This window comes from Pantherophis guttatus, chromosome 4, assembly GCF_059756535.1.
Source record: "Pantherophis guttatus breed Tessera chromosome 4, ASM5975653v1, whole genome shotgun sequence".
In the NCBI taxonomy this organism is placed as follows: Eukaryota; Metazoa; Chordata; class Lepidosauria; order Squamata; family Colubridae; genus Pantherophis; species Pantherophis guttatus.
Window position 1 is genome coordinate 131481754 of NC_142066.1, and position 21349 is coordinate 131503102.

Genomic DNA, 21349 nt, shown 5'->3' on the forward strand with positions numbered 1-21349 from the left:
TTTACAACTTTAAAGAAAGTTCCATTTTTAATAATTATATTGTGCACTTGATAGAATCCCTAAACAAATATGGTGTTAGGTGTTTTAAGTTGATGCATCATTTCTGGGGCTAATAATTTTGCCACAGTTTGAAATTTTTTTACATTTAAATATATCATTGATAAAATATACCTAGAAATTATGTAAAGTACAACCAAAAATATAACATTGCTAATCTAATTTTAAAAATATACAAAATAGCAATTGAGTAATTGACATTTAAAGAAACTACCAGTAGAGATATATCAAAATGCTAATATAGAATTAGCTCAACCTTTAACATACTATTAAATCTAACCAGATTATATTTCTGCGCTTTGTCAGTTACTTCTGTCAGAAAGTCTGAGCACTAGGCAGTGAATTGCTGCTCACTTCTATTCTCTTTTTCATTGTCTAAAATTGATCCATATTATCTTTAACAATTTATTTGTGTAGTTTTAGAAAGCAAATATACAAGAGAATTTTAATATATAAATATATTTCTTATTTTTAGCCTTTTTGCTATCATATGTATATATAAAGATACAGGATTCAAAAGTACTAAGTCACTTGTAATGAAAATAAAGGGGGGAAACATTTTGATAGTCTTGTTTCTATTCGTTTACCTGCATTTTGGAGTGTCTCTATGTTTTGGGGCCTAGTAGCAAGTTCTGCAACTGTCTGGACAAATTGTGTTCGGGCTCTTTGATATTGCTCAAAGACTGCAAATGAGAAAGAAAGTAGAGTAAGTACATTTCAGCAACACTATTCCATACAAACAACTTTGGAAGCACACCCACAAAAAAAGACATGTTATGTATCTTCCTATGTATCTATGCATGAAAAAGAATGACAAATTTCAGAAGATTAAATGTTGCATAAAAAGGGAAGTGACATCTTAAAACTGAAAAATAAATGATAGCATGGGGGTGGGCAAGAAGAAACAAGATGTAGTATTTCCCTTATATAATTAAGTATTTGTTCTCTAAAATAATAAGCTCCAATAATGGAAGTCAAGGAACACAGTAAAAAAGGTGCTTGAATAATAAGCTCCAGTAATGGAAGTCAAGGAGCACAGTAAAAACTGACATTAAATATAATGAAGATCAAATTAGAGGCAACCAGAACAACAGCCACTTAGAACTGACAATTAATTATTTAATAGCTTCTACCTTTTAGGATTTGTAAACAGTAAAGAAATCAGCAAACAAAAAATAACACTGTACACTTGGTAAGATTGCATTGGAGCGTTTGGAAAAGATATTCAGATGTCAGAATATGTCAAAACCTACAAAGAACAAAACCATGCAGGTAATAGTTTTCCCTGTGACAATCAACTGAAGAAATATTGTACTTCAAAGAATCAGCGTAAAACTTGTTTTGGAGAAACAAATCATCACTGACAACCAAAAGGCAAAACAAATCAATCAATGAAAATTCTGGTTCAATTTGTTCTATCAGTTTTCATTTAGACCCATATGATCATGTTCCAATCATATCCTTGACCCATTATGCAGTACTTACTTTTCCTGAGAAGTCCATAATACTAAGAAAGATGGAAGGAAAGAGAATAACCAGTAGAAAGGTCAATTACAGCAGCAATGTGTATGCACTGTTGGAAGATCTATAGCACCAGGTTTGAATAATAGAGTTGGAAGGAATCTAATCCTTTACCATTTCAGACAAGAGACTGTCCAGTCTCTTCTTAAAAGCCTCCAGTGATGAAGAGCCTACAACTTCTGAAGGCAAGCTTTTCCACTGGTTAATTGTTCTCACTGATAGGAAGTTTCTCCTTACTAAGTTGCTTCTCTCCTAGGTTAGTTTCCATCCATTGTTTCTTGTCTTGCCTTCTGGTGCTTTGGAAAATAGGTTTTCTTTTGTGGCAGACCCTCAAATATTGGAACACTGCTATCAATGGACATAGATAATCCTGGAGAAGGCCTAACTATACAGTGGCTAGGAGTCAATGATGGCACATAATAAATATATGTAAACATGTATTCACACATATATAAATGAATATTATCGCATCATATATCATGTCATATAACATATTCTATTTAAAACCTTTGGGTGAGTACCATAAAATCTAGAAAAATGCCTCTTAGAGGCCTCTATAATTTGCTCCCAAATTATAATTTTTAATGTGCTAGGAGTGGAAGAGTGGCCCCAAAGAATCAATTCCTCAGAAATGAAAGATGATTGGAGAGTTATAATACTGAGTATAATTGAATAAAATCAACTTTAGCTTTTGTCTCCCTGATCTCTTCCAGGACAACCATCCAGGACACAACCTGGCATGGAAACAAATGGCACACCTCTGAAGTATCTTACACTCACAGGCGCACACACACACACACACAAACTTTTCAGAGCACTATAACTCAACTCGGCTTAAAAAAAAACAACAAGCTGTGAAATCAGGGACTCCAGCCCACAAATGCTCCGTATTTAAATACCTTGCAGGACCTGCCTCTGACTCATCTTTCTTGCTGAGAGTTCCCTCAAGTACGGTTTGGGGTGCCGGCTTTCGCGGTGTTTTCAGGATCTTTTCGCCGCGCTCTTTCCCTACACCTCTTCTCCCCTGAGATGTGGGCAGCGCCCCCGGGCCAAACTTCTACAAGGCTCCTGCAGTTAGCAGCGCTCTCCTCGTCCTCGGAGCCTTTTCAGTTTGGGCTGCGGTGTGTATCCTTCTCCTTGGTAACCAAACGGAAGCAGGCGCCATCAAAGGGGCGGGAGAGAGGCTGCGGCCTGCGCCTCATTGTGACATCGCGACACCGCGCACCGGTTCTGCCCGTCGGCTGCGCTTAGGGCCGGGCCCCGTCCGAGAGATGCACGCGGGGCGATGGAGATTTGATGCAACGGCAGCGGCCGCCCCGAATCCTCCGAGGCTGGTTGGAGGCGCCGCGCGCACACCTTGCTAGCCGCGCTCCCTTCTTAAGACGAGGCTCAAGACAGGGTGGTTGTTGTTGTTAGTTGCGAAGTCGTGTCCGACCCATCGCGACCACATGGACAAGACAGGGTGAGGGCATCCTTGAACCCATCTTTTTTCTGGGTAAGTCCCGGAGAAGGCAAGCTTTGTGCTGTTAAAAGGCTCCATTCCACTCAAAAGTGCGCCAAGAATTCCTCTGGTTGTGGTCTCGACAATTAAGTAGTTCTTCTCTTCCAACTGACTCCACTTCTCGCAAAGCAGACGTTTTAAAGGAGCAATATCTTGCGGAGCGTTTGGGCAAATAATTCTTCCACGCGAGAATTTGATGCAAAAACAGCCGTTTGCATCATTTGGTCTTTGCTTATATTGTGTTCCCTAAGACGGCCACGGTTCCCAACACCAAGAGTGCTAATACACTAGGCTTGCACTCTATAATCGCGTTTAGCTCAGCTGAGATTTAACTACCCTTACATTTTTAATTGTCAAGTTACATACAGTACAAATGTGCTTTTGTTCGTTAGGTTTATACCTTCCCTTTCTTCCAACAGCTGGAAGGGCTAACATTACTCTTTTTCTCAAATGAAGTTCTCACAACTGCCCAAAAAGTCACTCGGGCTGAGAGTGACTGGCCACAAATCACCCAGTCCTATTCAACACTTCTGCCAGTATACCATGCTAGTTTAGCATGACCCACCCTCCTTGCACTTAGCTTTGATAAGCTATTATTCTACAAAGTAGCAGGATTTTTAAAAAAAATTATTCTCTATGCCCCTTCTCCCTCCTCCCAATCCTTAATTCTCAGCATCCCTTCTAGTGTTTAGTGAATAATACTGTAACCAAGTTGAATAGCATCTTTTGGTCAGATTTTGGTTACCAGAAGCTAACACATCTCTCTTCCTAGAGAGACACACTCTTCCTAGTGAAGGAAGGTCAAACATCACCCCATATTTGTAGTATATATGGAGATAATTACAAATATATTTTGAATAGAGATAAATAGGCACTTGGACTCTTTTTCCAATATTACCAGTAGACTCTAGAAGGGGAGAGAGATTTCTCAAACTCACACTTTCTCACCACATTGCCTTTGAAGCCAATAAACCATAATAATAAATGAAGAATTTTTCCTTTTGCTTTAGTCAACAGCTGAAATCCCACAGGTTAGTTTTTCTTCTGGTTTAGTCTAAAAAAAAAAACAAGTTTCCTTTTATATTGTGCACTAACAACAGTGTGTATATCTTGCAAATTCCCATGGCTCCTTATCATACACAAACCAGGAATCAGCCAAGAACCTCATCAGAGTTTTCAAAATTCCTGGTGTTGAGAGGAAATGCTCAATGACCATAACTGTCCCACTGTAATGTGAACTTATTTCCCAGGTTAGAATTTCTGCCAATCAAGTGAGCTGTTCTCTAACAGAACAGAATCTGTGGGTTCTTAACTCAAGACTCAGAGGACTGGGGAAATTGTTGAGCAGGGTTAGGATCCGACTTTTCAAGAAAGAATAGAAGAGGGTAATCTAAATTCCCCTCATCCTAAATTCCTCTTACTGAAGCTACCAAAAATCTTCAGAGTTCATCTACAGGTCTGTGCTTTTTAATTCCCATTCCTAGCAAATGCCAGTTATACTGGTATAGGAAAGCAAGACACCAGGTCAGAATACTTGGACAAATTAACATTTTTAAAACACGTGTTCAAAAATTGCTTTTCATTATTTCCCCTATCCTTCTATTATCTCCCAATTACTAGTAGTACTAGTAAGGGTATTTTTTTTAGGGAAAGATCTAAAATTGTGGCTGAATTTAATTGGCCAACAACAACCCACAGAAAAAGTCCCATTGAGGGTGATTTTCCATGTTTGGGACTTAATTCCTGTAACATAAGGTTACTATATGTCTTGCCATGCATTTTTATCACAAGCAAAGGTCACATGTCCATGATGCCACTTCCAGAAGGACCTTCACAGGTTCTTTGTGGCAACAACTGGGTTTGGCCAAGCAGCTGAAAGAAAAGGTCTCACAGGCATCTTAAACAGGCATGGCAGAAAGCAATTCATGGCTGGAACAAGCCTGTCTAAACTAAGAATCAGTCATGAAACCAATATTAATGCTTGTTATCTTCAAGCTTCATAGACATCATTCCAGTCAAACTAATAGATGCCTCTCAGAATGTTCAAATGATGCTGACATACTCCAGTTGAAGATGGATTAAGTATGGAGATATGCACTTCCTCCACTTTGTCATTTGCTTATTCAGATTGTTCATTATTATGTGTTATACTTGCATCTTGGATGTAATGCACATAAGGATTCCACCCGTTTAAATCCCTTTACCACTCTCTGAATGCATTGGTGAGAACCATTGGGACAAGGCAGACTTGATCCTCGGTGTCTCTGGAAAAAGTCAAACATTTTAACCACTTCACTATGCCAGTTCTTCCTTCTAATTATAAAAACAGTATAAGGATGAATTGAATAAGACTCTTGTTATCTAGTTCATCTGGATTGTGGATTTATAATCCAATATATCTGAAAGTCTTCAAGGTATTCTAATCTGACATCAGACACTATAGGACTTCAGAGCTGAGGACTTTTATCATTCCCAACTAAAACAATTAAATTTAGAGCTGTCTCTTGTCAAGTAGATCATCAGTATATTTCACTCTTAAGTAGTCCCTGGGCTAATAGGTTTCCACTAAATTAAAATCCAACATTGGGAGATCCTGTGGTTGGAAGTAAGACCCATTTTGCCCATCAGGAAAGGAAAAAAACTGGTCTCCTCTTTTTCCTTTTGACAGGCACGTGAAAATCTAGTTAGCATTTCACATGTACATTTAAGCCTTCTTAAATATATTTAAATTAAAATAATGGGTCAACCCTTATTTCTAACCCCAGTGAATGTACAAAAATGAAAGGGATACTCATTGGGCTCACATGGCCTATACCTAGAGCATCTTGGTTTTCTTAATGTTACATAAACCACGCTGGCTGAATGCATAAACTAAGTCAAATCAACTACCTTATGGCTCAGTACAGTGTGCAAACCCAGCCCAGATGAATTAGTGCATATCCTACGTATTTTCCATCCTTCTTTATGGAACACCAAGTGTTGGAACACCAACACTTTTCTCCTCGATCTCCTGATAATGGTACTGATTTCTTTTGCTCCTTAAAAAGAAACATTGTGTTGCGTCTTTGGCACAGGAGAATTGTAATATACCAGGGCCAGATTAAGGGGGAAATATTCCCAGGAAAAGGAGGACGACAAAGTGGGAAGTTCTTTTCTCATTAAGGATGCTGCTTTAAAGTACCAATCTTATACAGAGTTAACCAGATATAAGGCCTGCAACCCAACAGCACTCAGAGGGTCAGGCAAGGCTTTGCATGTGAGTAAAACTCAAGTTTGCGCAATAGCTCAACTACAGCTCTAAATCAACGCACTTGACTTTTCCCGGCGTTGAACCTGCGGCCGACGAACTGCCTATTCCAACTGAATGATACGCTCTCGGCCAGACTTTCCAAGCCACAGTCTCAGAGCAACCTGTAATTTTCTGCCAAGTGGGCCGACAGAAGTCAAAACCGCCCACTTAACAACATGGGGCGGCCTATAGCACTGCGAGCGAAGTTTTCCAGAGGCTGGGACTTTCTGGGGAGGCAGCGAAAGAGGCGGTGGGCGGCGTGGTGTCGCGTGGAAGATCGGCCTCCAGGCGATCGCTGAGGCTCAGGGTCTGAGAAAGAAGGAAAGAACACCCCCCCGCCCCCCCCCCACGAAAGATCAAAGCATCACCCAGATCACCGTGCAGTTCGTGTGCGCATCTACGTGGCAGAAATTCCAGTGCGGGGTTCCCTGGGAAAGCCTGCCTAGGATTTCGGAGGTAGCAATAAAAGTGCGCAATTTGGGCACGATGCACAGTGGCCGGAGAAAAGCGCCGCTACCCGCCGCCCTCGACTCGAAATAGCCACAGACAGGAGAACTTGAAGCAAGCAGAACAAAATAACCTTTGCAGCTGTCTCCTCCAAAGCCTTTTCCTTTCTGCGGCTAAGCGAATCAGCAATGACGCACGGTAGTAACAAATTTAAAGGCCCTCAGCCGCAAGACTAGTGTATAACGTCACGCCGCATTATCTGTGACGGGGAGTGCGCATGCGCAGCTTTGTGGTTAACTTCGCTTCCCTCTGTGTACGGCGCTGCACTGCTAAAGTCCCGAGCGCCCGCGAGCTTAGAGTGTTTTTAGTTATTTATTTTTACGCTAAGCCAAAGGACGAAGCCTCTCTGATTTCTTTTTTATGCGTATTGCTTTTTTTTCCCCGGTTGCAGTTCAAAAGGCGTGTCCATTTGCGCCCACACCCGCACAGACTGGATTAATATATTGAACTGTGTAGTTTGCTTACTAAAGTACTAGTGAGTAATTTCACTTTTCGCATGCATGCACCCACCCACATCTCCATCAGGCTATTTTGCACGTTATTGTGTTTTCTTTCAGGAGAGCAGCGTTATGCAGAACACAGAAACAATAAAAAAATCATAAGATGAAGAAATGAAAGGCATGAAAAGAAAATTGAATATCTCACTATTGCAATAAATTGTAAAATAAAATTTGTGGAACAAATATTCATACAATAGGCTTAACCAAAACAGAATAAGCAGTTTAGGGGAATGTTTGGACTCGTAATCCAATATTATAGAAAAACTTTTCTTTTTGCACAGAAGGGCATTTCATAACAGGCACCATAGTATTAGTAGCAAACTGCTTTTCAGTTAATCTAGTTGGAAATATTCTTACTTCTGGGTAATATCTCTGATTCTAAGTAATAACTCCAGCTGAGAACAGTCTACGCACAACTGAGCATCAGGTACAAATACAAAGATCCCATTAAGATATACCTACAGCATACTCCCCAATGATCAATTATTTCAATAAGGTCACATGCCATTATTTGAGAACTGCTGTACAATTAAAATGGAGGTTTCTTGTACGCATGGCTCCAATGGATCCAGCCAAGTTAGTCTCCAAATTAATGTGTTCTGAGCTGTAAGAAGTTAATTAATCTTAAATCCAAGAATTTCTCAACTGCTCTAGCAGGTCCAATCTAATTTGTTGGCCATGCTCTATTTCTCCTGGAGGACCAGTTAAAACTACACTTCATTCTATGCTAAGATTGCTCATTGGGGACAACTACCTGTATGTGTAGAACCCAAGGTCTTTGTAATTACCATGAGGCCTCTTCCTCACATTCACTTTGCATTACCACCCAGACTCCCTCAAAACTCTAGTGTTCCCCTGCAATCATAGAATTGGTCTTCTCTTGTCCTGAAGCCAGAATTTGAATAATCTAATGCAGATCCTCTCTGGTTTGGAAAACAGCTCTTTTTTTCCTGCTTAAGCTACTTGTTTCCAAGTGTATCATTAGATGCAAGGGGTGGGTGGAAGTATGGCAAGCCCATGGGTCCCTAGACAGTTTTGCCCTCCTGAGAGGAATGAAAATATTTCCAGGCCTTGGGGTGGCATTCTTAAAGAGGGGTAGCAAAGTACTGTGTTAGATGCAAATAATTCTTATCTTCATTATCTCCATAAATTGAAGGTAAGCTCCTTTACATATATAGAAAAATTGCATGAACCACTGGCATCAAAGGGCTGTTAATTCTGATGTATTTGGAAATAAATACTATTTATTGATAGAATGAAACATTTTCCTAACATGGATCTGCTGAAAGTAAGGTATCTATGCAACTGTCTTGAGAGGCTTTCAAAATATTCTCCCTAAAATAAGTTGCAGATTTTCAGTTCATGCCCACACTAAATTCACAACTGCATACACACAGATAATCATCTTTACGCACATTACAATTATACTTATCACAAATGGAAGTAAAATAATTGTAATCAATTGGAGATCCATCAAGCAATGAAAATTGTTTCAATGATGAATTCAAATTTGACTTAATTTAATAATTCACTTCTCAGTTTTATCTGAAACAGATACAGCTTTGTCCTTATTTGTAATGGAATACCAGTAGAATTCTGGTAGATTCACAATAGATTAGGTTCTATGATTATTTTGAAAATCAGCAAAATAACTCTTCTCCCACTTCCCCAAATAAATGCTGAAAATAAGGTATTATTGGAGCAGAAGATTCTTCATGGATATCTGAACACATGTCTGTTTTTATTCTCAGGATATATCTTGTGACTCCAGAATTCTTCCATGTACAGTGCATGTTTTTTGTTTATCTGGCTCCTGGTGAGAAATTTTGAAGTTTTAATAAAATGCATAATAGATCTCCCCAGGCTCAAAAGTCAACCATTAATTTCAATACAGTGAAATGAAAGGATTTGTTAAGTTGCAACACTAAACTCAGTTTGCCTCTTTGAAGATAATGGCACTCATTATCTATTAAATTAAAAAAAATTGGTATTTAGTAAAATGTTTGGGTGTGTTCTTTTTGGGAACACTGAGCCATTGGCTAATCAGTCACATTTTAGTCTAACATAATTTTTGGCACAAATTTCTTCAGTTATATTTACATTTGTTATTGTCAATTAGACTTAATGCTCGATAGACCTGAGTATTGATAGACCTCTGAGTATTACAGAAACAAGTATTACAGAAACAAGTTATAAAGCATTTGCATGCACACACACATCTCCTAACATTAAAACTATAAGCTCTGATTTTTAAAAATAAAAAGTTTATACCTGCTTGAGTATAAATTATGGAAGAAATCTGCTTATTTTTACTTTTTAAACATTTCTAACAACAGTTTAAAAGGGATGTGATTTCTGCATACAGGCCATGATCTGTTAGTTGCAAATAAAATGTTCTAAACTTGTAAAGAGTGCTTAGGAAGAGAGTTGTGCATTAGGATGCTTGGTCACTCTGATTCTTGGGCAGCCAAAGAGGGCAGTGATCCCTGGCAAATGTTCCTCTTTCAAGCAGTGAGGCACTCCCCACCTCCAAAGGAAATGGTCAAAATGAGCCTCACAAGGGGGGAAAATGGCCACTGCTGCAGAAAAAAAATTCATTGTGCTTTCTCTTTGGCAACTGTCTTGGAAATGAATGGAATTTGATGTAAGTGGACAAGAAAGCAATGACAGTAAGTTAACCTGTTATTCTTTTTCTGAATTCTGAAATATACTCATTGATGTAACAGCAAAAAGTATTATTACATACAGAAAATTATTGCATATATAAAACTAGACTGTCAGAGATAAGGCTGAATCGTAGCTTTCTCCTGGACATATTGTGTTTCTATTTACAAGGACATTTTTACACGCACACACAACACATTTAAGCCTCATCCTCACACAGGCGAATTGGCTATGCCACTTGCTAGCCTAATTGCATTCTTTGTTCTAAAAACTGTAGTGCTAAAACTGTGCCTGGGGAGGTGGCTTACTTTTTTCAGTTAAAGTTTACTTTTCAGAGTTAATCATAACTGGGTTCCTTAGAAGTAGTTTGCTTGCCTAATTACATAAAAAGAAGACATATTTAATTTATAGAATGAAATCTTTCAAGATTTGGATACCTGTTAAATAAATAAAATGAACAGTGTTTGCAAATTCATGGTTGTTAGACATATAGAGAATTTCTCAATGTTCACTCCGTATTTTCTTAATATTTATAGTAATGATGGTATCTTCATTTTTATTCATTTACTCAGAAATTTGGCTAAGGTATTAGGCTGGAAACCAAGAGACCATGAGTTCTAATCCCACCTAGGCACAAAGCCAGCTGGACCAGTAACTTTCTCTCAGAAGGTGTCAATAACAAACCACTTCTGAAATCTTGTCAAAAAAACCCTGCAGGAATTTGTCTAGATAACCACTGGATATCAATGTTGACTAGGGGGTACAACTTTTAACATCAGTGTGCTATTTACATCTAGGGAGACAAAGCATGGAGCTTCCTATTAACTAAGGTTTTATTCGGTGAATGAAAATGTAATGTAATGAGGAACAGTCATTAACTATAATGAGGCCATAATATGGTTTGACTTGACCTGGTTTGTATTTTGATTCTGAAGCCTGTCTCTTCAGTTTTGAGAGATTAATTCTAGGAGAGGAGCATAGAATCTGATGCTATCCATTTTGAAACAGAAGTTGGACTGTTTGCTAATGACCAAGATAAGAGTAAAACTGAATAATAATTTTCCAACTGAAGGACATCAATTCCAGATATTCTCTTTGTGGAAAACATCAGAATTAAAAAGTGTGGCCAGCACAACCATGACTAATAGTTCTATCTGGAATCCATACGTTAAAATGTCAGAAGGAAATCAGGAGTTTAAGAGGGATTGCTTTTCAAATGTAAAAAAAAAAAAAAATCATCCAAGAGGAGTCATGTAGTGGGTGGATTCCAGGATCTATATTAAGGCAAAATTTATTGGGCCTACAAAAGTTTATAAAGTTAGTGCAAGTTTTCCAGTTCTTAATAATTCTTCATGAGGCAAAAAAGTAAAATCTGGGAGTCAGAAGGGGAGACAAGGAAAAAACTATGATTCTTATTGAACATATATTGATGTCGTATTTTAGCCTAATGGCAAGTGATTAAAGCCACTACTTCCAGGATTAGCACTCCCAGAATAAAGGCATAAAGAGCTGAATGAGGGACTTCTTTCTTAGGTTTTGAGCTTATTCAATCCTCCTGTACTCCGGACGGACTGATTTACATCCAAATCCATCGTCTTAATTGGGTTTTCGGTTCGCTGTTTAAGACATACGCCGACTGGCAAATCGTTTCCGGACCTGGCGGTGAGCCATCAGTTTCGGAAGGACTATTGAGCAGTCTCAGAGCCCCCCCTCCCCCCAAGAGCTCCGTTTAGGTCAGTGGCTGAATCTGGTTTTAATCTGGGATGCTGCTTCGGTTCGGCAGTTCTTGAGATGCAAGGGAAGGACTAAGTATCACAAGCTTGGCCCGCGAGCAGCCTTCCGCCCTGCTTACTTTCGGTTTCTGGCGTGATCAACCGCTTCTCCTCGGTTTTGACGAAAGCAGTCCGATCATTGCCAGATACACGAATTCAATCGCTACCGCTAATTGAAGATCAAAATACTGAATCAAAACCACATTTAAATATGAAATTCTGTTTCCTGGCGCAGATGATGAGCGGGAGAAGCCGGTTTAGAGTGAATGATTTTGTGAGTTTCCTTCTCTCCCACTCCGTTTACAGAGTCTGCGCAGCAGTTTTATAGTTTACCTTGTGTGAACCCAGTTATTTCGATTTGTAATCAGAGGTTTGTTATTCTCTTGAGCGGACTGAACTCATGACAGCTAATTAATAAAACAAGATTAGGATGCCCCGAGCTGATTACTTACACTAAACTTATATGTGGGTGTCAGGCTTCCTATATTTAGCCATACATGTTAAATTTAGAGATCCAGAGAGATTCATGGTCCGTCTTGGTATATGGTATCTGAATTCTAGCCAAGACTCCGCACAAGCCTTTGCGAAACGCAGAAATTCTTTTGATGAACCAAAGCATCTCAGCGTCTGCCAAGGTCACACGCTAGTGAGATACGGTTGAGTATGATGTCCCTACATCGTACCGAAAGGCAGTGGGTAGAATCGGGTCCGGAGAGTTCAACTTTTACTTGGCGCCTTGCTGGGCCAGTCTTAAGCCAGTTTTCCTCCGAAAAAAAGTCCCACTGACTTCGGGGCGTTTTGCTTGGCAGCACAGGGAGAAGAGCCCCCAGTCAATTGCCAAGGGTTGGCCCGAGACCTTTCCGAAAAATTTAGAAACAGGAAGGGCTTTGTTTACTCTTTGCTTCAGCTGCAGTTTTGAGGGAGCCAAAGAACCTTCAAGTTTGGAAGTTCGCATAACTTTTCCGCAAGCAAATTCAGTCAGGAGCAGCTGTCTGGTGAGATGAGGCAGAAATACCTTTTCTCCTCCCCGCCCCTTCTCTTTTTCACTGGAACTTGAACTTGTTTCTCTGCTGCCAATCCTTCCTTCCTTCCTTACATAAACCGCTGAAGTGCTGCACTCCCAGAGCTGCCCTATGTCCTAAAATGAAGTGGGAGGGAAAGTGAATTAGCTAGAATCTAGAGTAGACCATTTGAAGCAGACTCGTCTGGCCTGAAATGTTTGAAAAACGCAGATCTCTCAACTGAGTGAACCGATATCTTTAAGTTTCAGTACATTGACACCCAAATCTCATTTCCAACACTAGGAAAAATGCTCCTGTCTGTCTATCTAATATCAAGTCCGATTCAAAGCAAACACCTGCTTGCCAAATAAAATTTAAATGTTAGGCAGGGATGGGATGTTTAGGGACGTAGCCATAACCCCGATCCTGGCAATAGAAGTCAAGGAGACAAAAATCACTTAGGCGGAGGAAATGAATATTGGCTTCAAGCCTATTTTAATTTAATTTTAGCACTTAAAAGAATGGGGTCCCATTTTATTTTCAGCCTTACCCTCTTCCACATGAGGCTTAGAAGCCTTGGAAGGAAGGAAGTAGGGTAAGGGTGAACCTATATGAGCATCCAGCATTACCCCCAAACCAATTAAGTTTAAGAAGTATCTGGCTGCTGCCCCACTAGGGAGACCTGACCTCGCCAGAATGCTAAAAGTATTGGTAATGGGTAATAATCATGCATGATTTGGCTGTTTCTCCCTTTTTATAGCTTTTTAAATTATCTAAATTAATACATAAAAATACACAAAATTATTAAAGGTGAAAAAGAGAAGAACTAAATCATGCAAGACAAATATTTAGATATATATCAGTAAACTGAAACTATAATTTATTACATTTCTCCTCCATCTTATACTCCAGCAAATCAGGGTGATGTCTGCTTGAGATGCTTCCAAATGTCATTTGTTCCTCCGGGCTTAAAAAAAGTTATATTTATATCTTCCTTACTTTGACCAATGGCTGAAGTATTTCCATTTCTTTGTGTTTGAAATCTAAAAAAGTATTGGCATGACCTGAAAATGGTAGAGCTGATCTTGCTGGACATTTCTGCATCATCATGTCTTTGATATACCACTTGTTTTTAAGCATATACCCTTGGAGATTATTTTGTCTGCAGAATTTATTCATCCATTTTATATTTCTTTAAATCCATCAAACAAATAATGTCATTAATGTTTTTCCCCCAAGAGAATGAGGCAACCTATTGCACTCCCCTCCCCTATTTTTCCTGTCACCACCACAATTTTGTGGACTAGATAGGGTTGAGAAGAGAGAGCAATTGCCTCAACGTCACCAAAGCTGATCCTATGGCTAAGAGTGAACTAAATTTTCATGTCCCTGGCATAGTACAATACCTTAATTACTACAACACACTGGTTTCAATTTAATTTGAGAATGACCTCTCACCAATGTTTTTCCCATTTGCACCTTATTGTGTGAACCCAGCTAATTGAGTTTGTGACTGCACAAGCATCTCCTGACAGCCTTTAATTTAATGTCACTATCCCCATAATGTTCCCTTCATCTCTTCCCCAACCTATAAGGGAGGTAGCCTTAAGATGCTTAGCCATTCTAGTACAAAAGCAGTTCCCCCCCTCCTTATTCCAACACAATCCAAAGACAGGATATTAAATCTGTTAAATTTAGCTACTATTGGAGATAAGACTGTCAATGCAATGGCTAGGAAGAGGGACAGGGAAAGGGTTCTTGGAAGAGAGCACCAGTTTCCTGCTAATGTAGCCTGGAACTGACTCCTAAGAACTTTGCTTGTTGGATGGCCAACAGTCTACCTGGAGAAAAGGCTCATCAAGTTTTTTACAAACAAGAATAGGGGTGTTCTCAGAATATGGGTTGGTGAAAACAGCATTGTATGGATAAACTATGGCTTGTATCTTTGTGCAACCTCTAAAACCATGCATTACAGGTTGCCAGGCAAGCAAAGTTTAGCAGGTATCCTCAACCCTGTTATAGTCATCCAGTCCCAGAGTTAGGTGACTAAACTAATGACCCAAGATGGGACTCCTGAAAATAATTAAGTATTTGTTTCATATGGACTTCAGCTTCAGAATTCCCAGGCTCCTAGATGCAAATCTAGTTGAACTAGTTAAACTGCAGTGTGGATTTTTAAGTGATATGACCATATTGGATTCAAAGCCTGTTCAAGACAAAACAAAGGTGTCCATTTCCCCTGGGCTGAAATTTTTTTCCAGGCATATAATTTACCTGATCAGAGGAGGATAGTTTGAGAAGAATTGCTGGATGCTAAAATCTTGTATTAGAATCCAGCCCAGATTAATACACACACCCCAATCAACTCTGCCAAATAAATCCAAGGGAATCAAAGCTGCAAAAGTGGATAGGGCCAGGCCATGAATTCTACTGCTTGATGCCTCTTGAATTCACACACCCACACCCACACACACACCTGCTTGTCCACCTGCTATCAACTCGTTTGGGTAGCCAGACGTTGGCACACCCGGACTTTCAACCTTCCTTTCAGCAACACTTCCAAAGTTTGATTAATTCAAGAAGCAGAGAATCAAGGATTCTAGCAATAAAATTCCACATAAACTAATTACTGCATTTGGGTAAAACTTTGGGGCCAAAGGGTCCCTCGGGTCTATCCTAAGAGTAGTAAGTGAGGTATTGCAGCAGCAATTACAGACGGCCTCAATTGTTGGGCTGTATGGGCATAATAGGACTAATGGAACCTCATCAGTGCTTCAACCAGCCTCCTTTTCATTTTTTTCTGGAAATAGGAAAAAAACATGGTGGGATGTAACTGGGTTGAATGAGTTCTCAATTATGAATTGTGCTGGATTATTCTAATTATTTTTTAACTGAGTAATACGCATGCTCTCCTTCTCCAACGGGGTATAAATTTCTTGGCTGCACCTCTTATTCACATGTCCTCCAAAATAGATTGGGAGTCTCCTCTGCATTCAGTGGAGATGTGAACATCAACCTGAATATACTTTAAATGAAATCTCAGCATCTTTATTCAAAACTAAATACCACCACTATCTCTGTGCATTACTTCTTAGAGCTGACTCTTAGAATTTCAGTCTAACGTTGCAAGGCAGGGAATGGTGCAATATTCAGGTTATCAATGGCAACAGAAACATAAATATTAAATAATGTGATGATATTTTTTAAAACCTGGAGACGCACGGGTGGGGTGGAGACGAGTCTTTATAAATGTTACATAGATACCATCTTTAATTTCCTTTTCAGTGAGGCCATTGATTGATTGATTATATGCCTTCAAGTCGGTGTGGACTCTTCCGACCATATAGATAGCCCTTCTTGAATTTATTCCTGAGCGGAAATTGATGCCAAAAAGCTGCGAGTTTTTTAATACTGTAAACACCCCTTCGGTAAGGCAAGCCCCTCAGTCCCCCTTCGAAGCCCGCTTTCTTGCAGCGCTCTTGTTGGCCAGCCTCGGCTCTGCGCTCCCTCTAAGAAGGGCTCTCCTGACCTGCGGACTTTGTCCCGCAGGCTTTCTTCATCAGTCGGACTTAACTTTGCATCTTGCAGCGCAGTTGGAAGACATCCCCCAAAACGGGATTTTCTGCAAATCCTATCCTTCCGTGAAAGGCTCCATGTGGCGTGGAAGTAGGAAAACCCTCCTCTCCTTGACACACACAAGCGTTTCCCTCCCCCTCAGACGCCCTGCTCTTCTTGAAATGAATATGAAGTGCCTTCTTTCTCATTTTCTTAAAAAAAAAAAAAAAACTAGCAAGAGATTTAAAGTTGGCATCCAGAAGTGCCCTTAGCCCTGGAGATCTACTTCTTCCATGGGCGCTGAAAGAGAAGTTGCCAATAGAAGCTGCTGGCTGGCCTCTTGGCATGGCAGGGAAGGGGGAATCCCGAGGGTGGGGGTTGTCATCCGCTGACCGGAGAAATGGCAAATTGTCCACCGAGTAGGTGGACGATCCTCACCGTAGAGAGCAACGGCTGGAGTTATCCAGCACCTGATACTTGGAGAGCGAGCGGTAGATCTCGACCCACAAATCCTGTCAGAAGCCAGCCCGCACTTGGTCAAGCATCCCCCCCCCCTTTGTGGTTTGTCGATTAACCAATATCAGGCTCTGTCGCCCTGCCTTAGCAGTCGGGGGAGGGGGAAAAGAGGAAGGGGTGTATGTCCATTGCTCTACCTCACACATATCTAGGGCCGCACCGGTCCCCCCCCTCCTCCAAGATTTCGCTCTCTGGCTTGCGGGAGATGGGTGAGGGGTAAGAGAGAGAGGAGGGGAGGGAGGGAGAGAGAGGGGGGAGAGAGAGGGAGAGGGAGAGAGAGAGAGGGAAGCCTTGGTACTGGAGGTAAGGAGTCCGGGACCCGCATTCCGCCGCTCAGCTGCTGTTGCTCCTGGCAACCGAATAGCAGCACCCAAGCCGGCGAGAACCCGAAAGGGCGGAGCAGTCGGTCTGGTATCCCTCTCGGGCCCGGCGGGGCGCCCAGCGGTGGCTCTCCTGCATCAGAGGCGGAGAGACAATGGCAACCAAGATGGCAGAAAGTCGAGGGAGGAAGCGCCGGCCGCCGTTGCTTCTGTACCCTTTGCAGCCTCGTTCTGGGAGCAAATTGGCCGCCGCCGCTAAAGAGCTCCCACTGGCTGGCGGCAATGGAGAATTTGGATTAGTATCTGAATCCGGGGGAGGGGGGGATGCTTGGCTAGGATCGCATCGTGGATCTGGACTCCCTTCTGTTTTCTGTTTACCAACAGCGGCAGGCAGAAGTTGCGAGAAGGCAGTCTTTAAGGCGATCCATCCTTTGGGCACTTCCCTAGACATATGCAGCCATTTGTTGTTACTGATGTTTAAATCTTATTTACAATATCTTTTTTTTTAATATCCATCTTCTTTCTCTCTTGCATCAGCAGATGGTGAAGAGAGACGAGGAATCCGACTGTATTAACGCTTTGTGATAATTTTGTCGGTGCTTATAATAATTTATGGATCGTAAGCAATTGGTCATTTTAAGAATTACGTTTTTAACAGGCGACTTTTGCACTTACTTTCCCCCCCTCTCGAACTCTATTTACCTGGTGCCTCAAGACTTGTGGAATGTAAAGTGAAGGATTTACAGCTCCTTAAGGGCCCTGGTCAATCCAAATGGGCTTTAAGGGGATATAAGAATCAGCTGAACAACACTCTAGTCAATATTCAGAATCCGGAAATATAACCCCGAAACGTTCAGTTTCATTTATATTTTATTTTACATGTTTGAAGTCAGCCTCCTATACATAGCCTTTATCCACCGTCCCACAGTATATTAATCATAAGTGGCCTATAACTGTGCTGAGTGACTTATTTCAAATCTTGTACACCACTTTTCTTTAGGTGTACTTAAGGTGATATGTAGCTTTATGCCACCAAACGTGGTTTCATTTTTACGAAGTTTCTTGAAAGAGTTATTCTAGTGCTAGAGGAACACTGCTAAAAATGTAACAAAGGGATCTATAAAGAAGATGGATTTATTCTAGATGTTAAGAATAACCAACGCATGAAGATGATTTGATAAAAATTATAGAAAAAGAAAGAGATGCTGGTTTTGACCATTTCTAAGCTCAGAAGTAAGACCTGCTGGATCCAATGGAATTACTCTTCAAAAAAAATCAAATGATTTGAATACCCCATTCCTCCTTTTCAGCTTGACCAAGGAATTTATCCTGGGAAATTCTCTAGTACCTGGGCCTGGTTGCAGCTTCAAAGCAGAATCATCCCAGCAGAATTAAAAGGGTCTTTTATTGAATTTGACAGGAAAGAAAAGGAAAAAAAAGTCCTCCCTCCAATCCGACATTAGGAATTATATCTAAAGCTCGTTGCAGTTCTTTATATCCCAACCTGACTTTTCCCCAGGATATGTGCATGATTTTTCACTCCCACACACCACATCTTATCCTCAAAGCAGTTCTATGGGGTAATGGAAGAAAGACCACACTAAGGCATTACTTGAATCCCAATTTTTAATAAACCATAATTGGGTTCCTGCAATAGATAAATTATAAATCATTATGAACAATTCATGGTACCTAAGTTCACAATGCACAGAATAATAAAACTGGTTTATAGATGGCAATATCTTGAGTTCCCCAGACTGGCAAAGCCAAACTCAGCAAGTCCAGATTATATTTTAATCATGTTTGAACCAACACCCCGTGAATAGATCTTCTCATCATACTCTATCTGTGAATAACTTGAACTGAATTTGTTTATTCATCATTGCTGTCTGGATCATTCTCACAACTGTTTATGAGGTAGTTTAAGCTTCTGGGTCTGCTTGGCTCCACATCAATCCTTTAAATGTCCTCCTGAGTAGGACTTGAGTCAACATCTCTGTCTTCTATTCACTAGATTGTCCTGGATCCACGTATTTAGACGTATTTAGCTGTGCATTCATGCGACTTGGGAAGACTGTGACACAGTCCTCAACTCTTTTTTTTTTTTAATCCCTTGCAGGTTTATTCAAGGCTTGCTGTGTAATTCTTCTTGCTCTTGCCTTGGATTCCTGTGCTCTCAAGTACTGCAGAAATGCAGAGGAAATGCAATAGGGTTTCCCATCTGCCCGAAGAATTATCCATATAAATCTCTGCCTGCCATTCTATCCAAGCTTAAGGGGATGTTTTCTACTGGTCTTGAGTCCCAGAACCGGCAGCCAACACCATCACTTTGAAGGCTTGGTGTGAAGGAAATAAGGATGGCTTATATACAAATATGCGGGGAAGAGATTTTTCTAGCAATTGGCTGGATTGTAAACTTCTAAGGAGTCGGTCCATAAAGCCACAGAAATGTTCATTCACGCTCCTATCCTTTCCTTCCAAGGAGGGAGCAATATTGCGAGTTTCCTCTCCCAGACTTCTAAACATCAATAGTTGGAAAAAGAAACCACGTTTCACATACTAATCAGGATTCCAGAATTCCATCTTGAAAATAAGTCTCTAAAGGATTTAGAATATGGTTAGTTGCTGGAGAAAGAGGGGTATCCTTTCTCTTCCCTATAGAAAAGAATATTTGTAGCTTGTTGAAATGAGAGGTCAAAGACAACCAAGGATCCCCCATTTATCTTCTCTTTCCTTTGAGAATATATAAACCTCATGTTTAGTTTTGGAGCTGCAGAATTACATCGTTGAGTTTTATTCTCTAGATTAAGAGTGCAAATGAAAAGTGCCTCACTTCTGAAGGTTATGTCCTACGGTGTAGTAGAATTTATTATTTTAATCCCACTGCATTTAAACGCCATTAACTCAAGAGACAATGGGTGGGAATTATAATTGAAAGTAGTGATCCATCGAACACACGCAGAACAAAAACCTGTGTTTCCTTTAAATTTGTTGCAACCGAAGTGTAATTGGAGGATTGCGCATCCAAATTTTGACCAGCTCTAAAATTTAGCGAGGCAAGAGAAGGTTTCTCATTTTCAAATTTACCAATGACGGATTTAAAAAGCATTAAAGTTACATGACCCTGAAATCATCATCCTTTGGAAAGGGGACACCGAGAAACAATAATAAAAGCAGTGCAAAAGGGCACTTCTAATTGCTGGATTAAAGACATAAAGGACAAAAGTCAATTTTCAGGGCAAGTAAAATCACATTTCTCTTAGATTCGAATGGCGCCTCCTTTGGTCCCCAAAATAAATGGCCTCCCCCCAATCTGAGGAGCTTCAGCGAGGGAGGGAGAGACCCAGCTTCCCGAAGGCTCAGCTCCCAGGAACACAAGGGCCCGCAGCTTTCTGAATGAAGTGCGGTGAGATGAGCCCCGTTGCACTGCAAATTGGCTGGACTTATGGCCGGAAGGGGAAGCAGCAGCGCCCGCCGAAATAATTTCCAAGGGAGATTTGGGGCATTCTGCTATCCCGTGTTTAGATGCAATCAGATCGAAGGGACTAATTTCGACGACGGTTAACTTTTATCTTTTGCGGTTCCTTCCTAGGAATTATCAACCTGTAACTAATGGAAGTTTTATTTCTCTTTGTGGATTTTGATATCTTTTGCGGTGCTTTTTGTCGGAGCCATAGAATCCGGGTTCACTTGTGGTTTAAAATTCCTCCATCTGGATTAAAGAGAAAGAAGAAGGCACAATTTCGGGAAGGCAAAAAATTCAGTCAAACAACGACCGAGAAACTAGAAATAACGTGACAGCTACTGCTATCTGGTCACCTCCCCCCCCGCCCCCTGCATCGGCCACTTTTCTGTTTCACCGACCCCAGCCCTTCCCACAGCTCCCAATACTTCCTACCACTTTCTAATTTGACGGCTGGAGGATAGGGGCAGAGCAGGCAGGCAGGCAGGCGGCGGTGCATTGCGCAGGCGCAAGATGGCTCCTCAGACTTTCTGTGGCGGACCAGGCGAAGCGAGTCGAGGGGGCGGCTGCTGGGAGTCCCGCCGACGAGGAAGCGCTGCCTTTTCTGCCAAAAGAAGGAAAGGCCGGCCGGGCGCCAGCGATCAGCGCCAGCTTGAAACGCCTCCGCAGCCCCAGGAGTTGCT

General features: G+C 40.9%; 1 protein-coding gene across 2 annotated transcripts in view; it reads right to left on the reverse strand.

The window, feature by feature from the left end:
• The window catches only part of SPAG6 (sperm associated antigen 6), a 49272-nt gene extending 42182 nt beyond the window's left edge, over nt 1-7090 (reverse strand). The window contains exons 1-2 of one of the 2 annotated variants that reach the window (XM_034402478.2): nt 6949-7090; nt 645-740 (exon numbers count right to left, since the gene is read on the reverse strand). Coding sequence is in view for 1 of the 2 variants with exons in the window: in XM_034402477.3 (XP_034258368.1) it covers nt 645-740; nt 2478-2502 (121 nt within the window). In the remaining variant the exon portion in view is untranslated. Of the gene's footprint in view, nt 1-644; nt 741-2477; nt 2908-6948 lie in introns of those variants that run through there. The other variant, XM_034402477.3, reaches the window with a different exon arrangement.
• Nucleotides 7091-21349: the final 14259 nt, after the last annotated feature.